Source organism: Ammospiza caudacuta, chromosome Z, assembly GCF_027887145.1.
Source record: "Ammospiza caudacuta isolate bAmmCau1 chromosome Z, bAmmCau1.pri, whole genome shotgun sequence".
Classification (NCBI taxonomy): Eukaryota; Metazoa; Chordata; class Aves; order Passeriformes; family Passerellidae; genus Ammospiza; species Ammospiza caudacuta.
The window spans coordinates 27523320-27535030 of record NC_080632.1 but is presented as its reverse complement, the minus strand read 5'-3'; the positions used below and the strand labels follow the sequence as shown (position 1 = coordinate 27535030).

The 11711-nt window shown below is 43.5% G+C and overlaps 1 protein-coding gene across 3 annotated transcripts; it reads left to right on the top strand.

Annotated features, from left to right (window-relative positions):
• Positions 1-696: 696 nt before the first annotated feature.
• Positions 697-10227, top strand: S1PR3 (sphingosine-1-phosphate receptor 3). 3 transcript variants are annotated; one of them, XM_058823567.1, is made up of 2 exons: positions 697-812; positions 5882-10227. In XM_058823567.1, exon 2 carries the CDS (start codon positions 6063-6065, stop codon positions 7206-7208), a length of 1146 nt encoding a protein of 381 aa, XP_058679550.1. In that variant the 5' UTR covers positions 697-812; positions 5882-6062; the 3' UTR covers positions 7209-10227. The 3 variants fall into 3 exon arrangements, with proteins under 3 accessions (XP_058679550.1, XP_058679552.1, XP_058679551.1); XM_058823569.1 differs by lacking the exon at positions 697-812 and adding an exon at positions 860-979; XM_058823568.1 differs by lacking the exon at positions 697-812 and adding an exon at positions 1029-1192.
• Positions 10228-11711: the final 1484 nt, after the last annotated feature.

Below are 11711 nucleotides of genomic sequence, written 5' to 3'. Positions count from 1 at the left end.
AAAAGCCTAGTTCTGCTTTCCTGGAGGAAAAGTCCTGGAGGACTTTTCCTCCCTGCAGAACAGCAGTGCAGGCAACCAAACAGCCGGGCCCATGGCATGACTCCAAGTATGATGATGCTCAGGTCCAGACAGGAGGCTCCCAAGAAAAACACTGACTGCTGTGAGACGATTGGCAGCCCTACACGTCTGCCTCTGCTTAGCAAGGTTGCTGTAGTGCCTTTGTTTGCCAGCTTATCATACACACTTCTGACAGAAAGATTTGCTGTACCCACAAGCATCTTACAAGTACATTTAAATAAGACACTTGTGGGATCCAGGTTCCAACTTCTTTTTCAAAGTGCTGCTCCTGTCACTGGCATAATCCACGTGCCTGTCGCTGTCCTTGGGCTGCTATTATTCAGTCAATAACTCTGTCAAGAGGTACCTTTCCAGGAGCATGCTGTAATCGGCAGTTCTGGGTCAAACCCGAAGAAGTACTTTTACCGAGAATTTCTGAATGTTTTACCCTGTGCCTCTCGACTCAAGCTCTCTGAAGGTCGCATTACTGGACACAGCGAAACAGAGAAGAGGTGGAACACGTACAACCTCACTTGAACATTCTAGCCGCCAGACCCGAGTAACCCTCCACCTGGCATTCTTCTGGGCGTTATAAATACTCGGCGGTGGGCTCTGCCTCCTCGCATTTTCTCGCCGGCTGCCCAAAACGCCGTTTAAGCATTAACCGCGCTGGTACCCGAGCGGCCGTGCCCCGCCGGCAGCACCCAGCCCCGGGGCGCTGCTGCCCCGGGCACGGCGAGCGGCCAAGGGGCGGGGTGAGGCGTGGTGGGACGGGACGGGCGGACGGGGGCAGGCAGGGGCCGCCGGAGCGGGGAGCGGAGCGTGTCCGGCGGCGCCGGCGGCGCGGGAGCAGCGTGCCAGAGGCAGGGGCCAGGGCAGGCGGACGCGGGGACCGGGAAGAGCCCGGAGCGGCGGTCGGGAGGTCGGTCGGTCGGGGGTGCCCGGGCGAGGCGGCGGCGGCGGCGGGGATTGGCGGCGGCGGCGGGGCAGGGCCGGGGCCATCCCAGCCCCGCCCGGCCCGGCCCGGCCCGGCCCGGTCCTGCCCAGCGCAGCCCCGGGGCCCGAGCGGCGCCGCGCAGGCGGCGAGGTCGGATGCGGCGGCCTTGGAGCGCCGAGGGACGCGGGGACGCAGCAGGTACCGGAGGTCCGCGCCCTGCCCGCCCCGGCCCCTCTGCCCCGGGCGGGATGCGGTGCGGTGCGGCTGTCGGAGCGGGAAGCCGCCGCTCGGGGTGTGCGGCTGGCACGGAGCGGCATCGAGCCGCGTGGGAACGCCGGGTCTAGCGAGCCTCACGCCCCGTGGGTAGAGCGATGTGAGAGAGCTGTGTGAGACCGTCGCGGGGCGGACACGTCGGGTAACCTAAACAAGACGTTTGTCAGCCCAGAAGGCTCAGGCCGCAGCGCTAATGGAAATTTGAGAACAGTTACTTAAGTTTGGAGTGGGGGAATGGGTCGGGAGCGCTGGGGGACGGAGAAGGAGGTTAAAATGCCTTCCCTTTAAACGACCACGAATTAATCCATCCGGGATCTCCCCTCTGAGGTGTACATGTGTGCTACTCGGTGTTACAAAATTCAAACTGATGTCTAAAAGCCAGAACGAAGAAAAGTAACTATTTGTTTTCCTGAGGCTGTAAACTGCCAGCACATTTACTTAAGAAAAAATCTTCTGCAAGTTTGTTTGAGTTCTCGAAGATATTTTTCTGTAGCAGATGTTTATTGTCTAAACTTCATCTGCATCTAGCATGGCTTAATTTCAGTGGAAATGTGTATTGAAATGAACTGCTCTTTCTGTTAATGAGACTACCAGGGTAAGGGTGCCTGATAAACTACATGTGTTCACTTTTCATTTGGAAAAGCTTTACAGATACATAAAATATAAAAGGGTTTCACTTCAGATTTGCATTTTTGTCTTTCCCTTTGCTGTTTTTAAAATTCTCTCTTTTGACCAAAATGTGGTGTTGTACATGGAAGCAGAGGGAGAACTGCAGTGTGGGTGGTGGTAAAAGGGCATCTGGTTTCTTTGGTCAAGTCTGTTTGTGGCTGTTTGGAAAACAGGAAAATATGATTCCAAATTACAAGTCTACTGCATGCGTGGTATCATATGTTCTTCTGCAGGCAAAAGTATGTAGCAGAAGGTCAAGTTCTGTGCTCACTTTATTCTCATTTATTGCTTTGACTTCAGGACAATTGAGAGCAGTTTGGTTCACCTTTTGAATACAGAAATTTCTTATTTCTTCTAGATATAAAGTGCCCAGTGACTTGTGAGAGGGCAAAAGCCCTCAGCTCCCTGCAGGACTCGTGACCTAAGAACCCACTGGAAAGGGAGAGTTGAGATGTATGGCAGGGAGGTGGTTGCTGAAGGACTAACACAGGTTCCCTGTTGCCTTCTGGCACTGGGAATTATGTGTTCCCAGAGAAAAGCTGCAGGCCAGGGGAGCCAGTGAGAGCTATGACCCTGACTTTCTGCATGCACCACTTTGGGGTTCAGTTGGAGAAGATAGAGGAGCCGTGTCTTGCCATAGAGCAAGTCAAGAGGTTGTGGCCTTCCACACAGCATTGCTTCTTTCTTGGGGTGTTGGGCAGAGGGACCCTATCCACCAGTGACGTGATCCATGATAAAGAGCCCCTGCTCTAATTGGAAAGGGTGCTTGACCCTGCCAGGATCCTTGACCTCTGCAGAAGTCTGCATTAAGCTCCCTCCAGTGGTTAAACTCCAAAGTGTGCCAGTGGGTGAGGAGATTTCACAGAAGGGAGGATATCTTGGTGCTCACAGCTTGGACCCCAGCTGCTCTCTCCATCCTCAGAGCTGGGACAACAAAGGTCAGCCAAATAGCTGGAGAAGGCAACTGAATTGTCCTGAGCATGTACCGCTGCCTTAATTTGGTAATTTAGCAGTCACTGGTTTAGCCAGCACATCCATGAGGAAGTACAGCCAGATTGCCTCTGCACTGCAAAGAGGTTTAACCTTCTAGTGGTACCTGCTGGTGTAGAAATAGGGGTTCTCTGGTTTGCTTCAGAGGAAATAAAACTCATTTCCAGTGGTTTCAAGAGTCTGGGATGCTGAGGTACCTAACCATGGCAGTGCTGGGCAAGCGACATGCCACAGACAGGTTCTTCAAGTTGTTTTTTTAAATATTTTGAGCTGAGGTCCATACTTTGCAGCTAGTATGTGACTAGGGCAAACTTGTTTTGAGGAGTAAATCGTTGAGCTGTCACAAAGCAGTGACACAGGTTATCCTGAACCTGCCTTGTAACTTTCTTGTTATTATAATGCATACCCAGCATTAATTTTTCTAATCGTTAAAGAAAGAATGTTCTTTCTGAATTACTGGCTACAAGGCAGGAGGTAAACAAAAGAAGATATGGCTGAACGGCATTACTTGGAAATAAGTTCTAATTTATTACCTTATTTGTATTAACTTTCAAACGTCTTGTGTGTGGTACTCTGTGAGCGTCAGTGAGAGTCCTGGTAAATAATAACGTTACAACTTTCCTTGTCTTCTTACTAGCTTGTCAAAGATTTAATTTTGTGATAGTAGGTTTGCTATAGCAATTTTAAGAGAAGTAATTACTAACAGTGGCCAAGGCTGTACAATTTCTGCTGATTGAGTGCATCATCCTTGATTTCAGCCAGGGGAACTGGTATAGTGCCATTACCTTTAGTACAGTCATGACACTTTGCATCTGCTGAATTGTGGCTGATAAACTCCTATGTCTGGCATATAATTTTCTTCACAGAAAGAAGTGTATTTGCACTTTGATAGACGAGTGTGACAAGTCACTTGAAAATGTCTTAAAGAAATATTTATTTTGTTGCATGTGGTGCTCTTAAATGATAGGAATATTATTCTCTCAGACAGTCATCAGCCAGTCTAGTGAGTATTGCTGGTGGAAGTATTATTAACAAATACTTTTCTAGTCAAATGTAATTGTTTATTTTACAGTGGAAAGCACTTGCAATTCATATGGACACAGTGGGATTTTGTTATAAGCCAATACAATGAAAGACTGTGACAGTTAATGTGTTAACAGTGCACAGATTGTAACTGAATTACAATTACGCTGAACCTTAGCTGAGGTGAAGTTTTTCTGTTGAGAAAAGCTGTTGAGAATAACTGTTACCATGCTTCAGAAAAGAATTTAACAGCTCAAGGACCCAGTTCAGCTCCTGGGAGAGAAATAAGGTGATTGCTGTCATCTTCAGAGTAAAAAAGGACAAAGACACCAAGCAGCAACTTTGTTTCTTGGATGTCTTTTCCTGTGGGCCTCTTCAACTGTAGTAATTTGGATCTATGAACTAAAATGGGGAAATAACAGTGGGAAAACACCAAATTATTTTCTCAGAAAGTAATTTTAGAACATCCTGAATACACTAAAGAATTCAAGTCAGTTCACTGTAGGCTTTTATCAGATAACTTTTTTCTGAAGGAGGGAATCAAGGAAAAGGAAGGGTGGGAAAATAGGGTGTGGGTCACCATTTAAATATCTTTACTTTCATCTGGGATGTGGTTTGCTCCTCCCCTGATCCTCAGAAGGCACTTGAAAACGCATCTCTGACTTCTCAAGTGCCCAGAACAGTCTGTTGGGTCATCAGTGGCTCAAACGTGTTTCTGATCTTAAGAAATCCACATACAGAATCATAAAATCTGAGAATGGATTGGGTTGGAAGAGACCTTAAAGATAATATTTTTCCATCCCTCCTTACCTTGATACCTGCCCTTTGAAAGTGTCTTTAATGTGTTTGGAAAATGTTCATGACTCTTGAGTAAATAAATACTATGGTCAGGAGCTCCAGCTCTTAAAAAGTTCCCTAAATTAAGTTATTCAATTTTGGGCCCATGAGAAGTGTCCTCCCATCCAGTACAATTATTTTCTTACCTTTCCGGAAAAAAAAAGTTACAAATTTGGTTCACATGAAATAAGTTCTGTCCTCACCTCCATTCTTGTTTTCTTAGAAAAGTGAAAAATTGGCCATTTGCTCATCCTCAGTGCATGTATTTGGGGCATGAGCACTGATTGTGAACCAAGAAAATCAGAATTTCTGGGAAAGTCAGATTTGGTGTAACTATTTTTTACTTTTTAAAAACACCAAGAATATTAAATATATGTCCTGCATATCTACGTAAAGGGAAAAAAACAGTAAAGTTAACTATAAAGAAAAACAACATTTATAAAAATATTACTTGCCATGTTTATTTTTAAAAAGGTAGCGCAAATCCAACTAATTTGAGTGGGAGGTTGGCTTTAGGATGACTGGCTTTCAGTGCATCTTCTCAATTGTAAATAGCAGAAATTTATACCATTAACTGGGGGAAGTTATTTTAAGCACTGGCAACATGCACACTGGTATCAAGACTTGACACCAACTTTCTCAGTATGTTTCCTACCTACATGGCAAACAAGGACAAGGTCTAAAAGCATAGACTTTGCCCTACTGATGTGAAGGCAGTGATGTTTGGGTTGTCTTTTGGTAGTGCAGTGTACACTTAGGTCTTTTTCAGAGGCAGTGAGTGCTTACTGTCCATGCTATGGCTTGCTGGGTCTGTTTGCCAGTCCTTCTCGTGGCTCTTCTGTGCGTTTTTCAGCATGGGGAAAACACCTTTGAACAGTTATGACGTTGTAGTGGCATTTCCCTTGTATTTCTGCACCCAGGCTGTGTCTGCACTTACCTGCAGCTGCCGAGAGAGGCATGCAGCAGTGCTGGATCTTAGTGCCCCGTCAGTGACAGACCCTCACCCCTGGCTCCTGGGTGTATGCTGCAGCTTAAGCACTGGCTGACATGGGAAGGCAGTGATACTTATGTTCCATTTGTTGATTTTATTTTCAGAGCCTGGTTTGAGAGCCACTCTCCCAAGTTAATATGCGAGGTGTGCTGGAGGTGAGGATACACAACGCCTGCCCAGAGGAGCACTGGGAGGAACGTGGCTTGATCTCCCTCTTGTGGAAAATTATTGGAACTATATTCTTGTGATACTCCAGAAAAAAATCCAGCATCCATCAGGAAATAAATGATGGCAGCAGTTACCATGCCACCTGATGCTCTTGTCAGCTCTCAAGGAAATGAAGAGGTGGACTCTCTTATTGTACTGCATTATAATTACACAGGAAAGCTTATTTTAAGGGAAAAGGCAACTGATAAAATAGACCTGCCCACTATTTCATTTCTGATCCTATGTAGTTTCATAGTCCTGGAAAACTTGATGGTGTTGATTGCCATATGGAAAAACAATAAATTTCACAACCGCATGTACTTTTTTATTGGCAATCTAGCTCTCTGTGATCTTTTAGCTGGGATTGTTTACAAAGTAAACATTCTTATGTCTGGGAAGAAAACTCTGAGCTTGTCCTCTACAATCTGGTTCATTAGGGAAGGTAGCATGTTTGTTGCCCTGGGAGCTTCCACTTTCAGCTTGCTAGCGATAGCTATTGAGCGGCACTTGACCATGATCAAAATGAGGCCTTACGATGCAAATAAAAAATATAGGGTGTTCCTTCTCATTGGTACATGCTGGCTTATTTCAATTTCCTTGGGTGCCCTCCCCATTCTCGGCTGGAACTGTATAAACAATTTACCAGATTGCTCAACAATTTTGCCTCTATACTCCAAAAATTATGTTGTGTTCTGCATTAGTATCTTCATAGCCATTTTGGTCGCCATTGTCATCCTCTATGCCCGCATCTACATACTGGTAAAGTCCAGCAGTCGTAATGTCACCAACCACAATAACTCGGAGCGGTCCATGGCACTCCTTAGGACTGTTGTGATCGTTGTTAGTGTCTTCATTGCGTGCTGGTCTCCACTGTTCATCCTGTTCCTCATCGATGTGGCCTGCAGAGTCAAGGAGTGCTCCATCTTGTACAAAGCCCACTGGTTTATCGCTCTGGCAGTCATCAATTCTGCAATGAACCCCATCATCTACACCCTGGCCAGTAAGGAGATGCGTCGGGCTTTCTTTCGCCTTGTGTGTGGCTGCCTGGTGAAATCCAAGGTGGCCAGATCTTTGCCTATTCAACCCACTCCAGATCACAGTCGAAGTAAATCCAGCAGCAGCAATACTCAGAAGCCAAAAGAAGATTTCCCACCGATAAATATTCCCTCATGTATTGCTGAGAAAAATGAATCTTCATTTCACAATGGAAACTTCTGTAAGTAAGGGACTACTCAAGACAAGTACTTTTCTGTGTTTTTAGGTTTAAACTACAGGTGTAGTTTAAATATTCATGCACTTCAGTCACAGGGGAAAACACTAACCATTTATTTAACTTTGAGAACTTATTTATCAACAATCATTTGCTTTGGGTGTTCATTCAGTAACACACCCAATTCAGAAAAAGCCTTTCATGCTACCCAGCAGTCAGGACAGAGTCCATGCACAGCTAAGATCATCAAGTGCCACAATGGCATTGCATGCTAATGCTTCATTTGGCACCTCATGGTCTTGCAAGACATCATTAAAACCTGTTAGAAACTTCAGCATTCAACTAAAGACTGCTGACAATTGTAACATGAGCCCAGTTATTGCCAGCTGGGAGAAGAATTCATTGCATAAGTTGGTGATTATAGTTCTCTATATGTATCTTGCTGTTGTGTTAATGGCCTTATAAGTATGTGGTATAAATAGCTGTATATTTGTACAATTTCTTATTAAAAAGTCATTGATTGGTAAAAGTTTACAACATGCTAAACATTGTATTGCAGTATGCAGTGTGACTAATAGTACAAATAGATGCGTTTCAATGGGGATATTTAAAATGAAGTAGTAGCTTTTAACTGTCAGAAACTTTAACAAGTCATATCAATGCAGTATTTTTATTTTTTCCGTTGTTATTCAAACTTTTTGTGTTTAGTGAAGGACAACATGGCCATTGTCACTGTGGCATTTCACAACATATTTTAAGTAAGCAGTAGTAAACCGTTGAGAGAGGATATATATTTGCTATTTAAAGTAGATAAAATGTGATCCCTCAATACATGTGTAACAAGTGTATGTGCTGTTTCAATGAATATATTTTTGCTTACCATTTTCAATATATTTAAAAATGTATGTCCAACCTATATAAACCTGTGTACATTGTGAATGCACTACCTAAGCTGAGATCCTTCAGTTCTGAAAGAGAGACGTATCATTTCAGAAAGCAGTGAACTACAGTGGGTTCCTGTCGAGTTCCTTCTTTCCTTTCTAGGCCCTACCACAGTGTGGGGTTGTGTTAGAAATTCTCCCTGGGAAGCTCTGCGAATGTCCCATTTTCTGTCAGTGGGATCCTATGCTTCTACCATTTCTGGACACCTCTGCAGATGCAAGAGGGAAGATGCGGTACAGCAGGGTCATGCGGATGGGCATATCTCTGTTTATACCCGACCCTGCCTTGGATCTGGAAAGAAGGTTTTTTTAGTCTGGAAGACCTTGAGCCTCAGCCCCTTTTGAGAGCCCATTTCAGAGAGACCTTACAACAACTTTATAGATCATCTCTGCCTTACCAGCCTGAGGACAGGTTGATGTTGAGTGTCAAAGCAGTTTCCTGAGTCCTGGACCAGTAAAGACTTCACAGACATCTGGTTTCAGGTCCCCATGGAAGTGGCCTTTGGTACTTCCATCAATTGTACTTTATGGCTGGAGGCTTCAGTGGAGTTTGATGGGAAATTCTGGGACAAGTTCCCATTGTCTCAGTAAGAATGTATACATCTAACTTCATTGGGCTCTTTCAAAGATTTGTGTTTAGTGTCTCAAAATACACTTTGCCTTATGCACAATCAGAAGTAGTTGAGGCTTTTTTAATACACAGCCTGAAAGAGCTCATCCTTAACTTTACTCTGGTCTTAATCATTTAAAGCAGCAGCATTAGACTCTTCTCAAATATGTATTGTGTATAAGTTGTGTATTGTATGTAGCAAAAACCTTTAAAATGTAGAGGTTTGCATTGTGATTATCTTTTACCAATTAATAGTCTGTAAATGTAGAAAAGTGTATAAGAACAAAGAAGAATTGTATTTGAATGAAATAACTGTGAAAGAGAGTAGTAAATATGAAATAATTTCTACCAAAAAATGTTGAAAAGCAGTGCACTTAGAGAAGAAGAAAAAACTAAACCAAGGTAAGCATGATATACCTATATGGATTGTAGATACAGGCTGCCGGCTCTGTAGCTTTATCAGAAATAGAGCTGGTGACATTGCATTGCCATGGCTTGATTAGGTTTTTAGATTTTACATTGCTGTTGGGCTGTAGTGTGGAAGTTCTCCCCTGAAGCTGTAGCTTTTAAAACTGTAAGCTCAAATATTTGTGTACTTGTGTTAGTTGCCAGAGTGGTGGCACATGGCAGCTTCCTTGCTATTGTAGAGCAGATAGGCCTTAGGAGCACACTGGTTTGAGAAAGCATGGATGCTGAACCCACACCAACCCTCATGTCAAGGATGTTACATGATTCTTATTATATAGATGAAAAATAAAAATTTTTGATGGCCTAAGTCCAAGAAGATGTAAATAAAAGTGATATTTAATATCTGCGTTCTAGCCTTAGCTATTGTCAGTATTGATGCAAGGTACAAGTAATGCAAAGAACTCTGCCATTAAAGGCCATGTGATTGCTTGTTAGTATGAAACCCTTTCATTCTACTTTGATTTCCTTCTCTTATTTTGGAGCTGTGGGGATATTTTGTTAGTTCACTAGCCTGCTGTACTTGAAGCAGGTTTCTAAGATTCTAAGATTCATGGCTTCATTTGTAACATTGCTAATACCATTTACAAAGTACTTATGATTGGAGAAAAAAGCTATTGTCAATACAATCTTCAGTGAGTCCATCCCATTGGGAAGTACTAGGTAAGGCATAGATTGTGGAAGATTTCAGAGCAGAATTTAAATTAGGACAAGTCAAGAGTTTAACAGCAGTGGACCTTAAACAGCCAGGAAGATCACATATCTTTGAAGCTGAAAAAAGATGGAGAATATCTTCTTTCACCCTAAAATATTAGAAAATTCCTCCAAACACATCCCAGAATCTAACCTTTTATCATCCACGGCTGATTTGAGCATTGAGAAAACCAAATTTGGTTTTCCTTTCCAATTGGTTTTACATGGAGCAAAGGCAACAAAGCCTTTAATTCATATTATTTAATGAATTGGCATATTTGTTTTGATTATGGATTATTAAATAAATGCAAATCCAGTCACCCATGGAGAAAATAAAGGTTTATACAATCTGCTTTCCAAGAGTCTTTTATTGCCAACAGTCTTAGAGAATGTTTTCAAATCACTAGGTACCAGAAACATTTTGAAAACTTCTAGGAAAAAAAATCTTGAACCTTTAAACTAAAGGTGTCAAGTAACAGTAATTTTTCAGAGAATTTTGGAAAGGTTTTGGCCTTCTATGGAAAACATTCATTTAAACTCTGGGTGTTGTGGCTGAAGGCAGTACTCCAGAGGCAGAAGGCTGGCTTGGTTGAACAGGGATCTTCTCTTGGAAATGGGACTAAAATGGAAGGTGTGTGCCCAGTGGAAGCAAGGTCAGGTGACTTGGGAGTAATACAGAGATGCTGTTTGCCAGTGTAGGGAGAAAATTCGTGATGTCAAATCTCTGTTGGAGATGAAGCTGCCAGAAATGTAGGGAACAATAAAAAGAGGTATTTCAATATCCGTGAGAAAAGGCATCTTAGAAATAAAATCAGCCCATTATGGGTGAGGATGGGTACGTCACAAATGGGCATGGACAAGGCAGAGGTATTTAATGCATTCTTTGCTTCTGTCTTCCACACGGATAACAGACCAAGGGAGGCTCTGTGCGCTGAGCTTCCAGGACCATGACTGCAAGAATTATCAACTCCCAGTTGACCCTGAAGTTGTGTGGGACTAGGTGCTCCAGCTGGATCCCTACAAATCTATGGGACCTGACTGGGATTTATAGAAGAATCCTCAAACAGCTATTGACATTGCAAAATCTCTCTCAATTATATTAATGGGGTTTTGGGAATCCAGAGAGGTCTCACCTGACTAAAAGGTGGAGAATGTTGTCTCAGGTTTCAAAAGTGCTAGGAAGAAGGACCCTGAAAACTACAGGCCTGTCAGTTTTGTTTCAGTGCCCAGTAAAATCATGGTCAAGATTATTCTGAGAGGTATTGAGAACCTGGAAGACAATGCATTCATCAGTCACAGCCTGCACATCTTCATGAGAGGGAAGAGTCCTGCTTGTCAAACATGATTTTGTTCTATGACAAGGTAGCCCACTTTGTTGATCAAGGGAAGCCAGCTGATGTAATCTTCTAGGGTTACAGCAAAGCTTTTCATAATATCTCTTTCAGAATCCTGGACAAAATGTACACAGCTGGATAAACACATCATGTGGTGGGTGAGCAGCTGGCTCATGGGTCAGGCACAAAGGGCTGCAGTCAATGGGGTGACATCAGACTGGGGACCTGTCGCTGGTAGGGTTCCACAGGGTCCCATCTTCAACCCTCTGCTCTTCAACATCCCCAAAAATGACTTAGATTAAGTACTTAATGGAATACTAAGCAAGTTAGCTGATGATACTACATTGGGGGAAGCTGCCATCTCCCTCAAGGGCAGAGAGGCCCTGCAGAGAGACCTCAATAAATTTGAGGGCAATCACCAACTGCAAGAACTTTAATAAGGGCAAGTGTTGGGTTCTGCACCTGTGATGGTTG

What these genes read in the sequence shown, in the direction of transcription:
- S1PR3 (XM_058823567.1), top strand. Translation starts at nt 6,063, where the DNA reads ATGATGGCAGCAGTTACCATGCCACCTGATGCTCTTGTCAGCTCTCAA.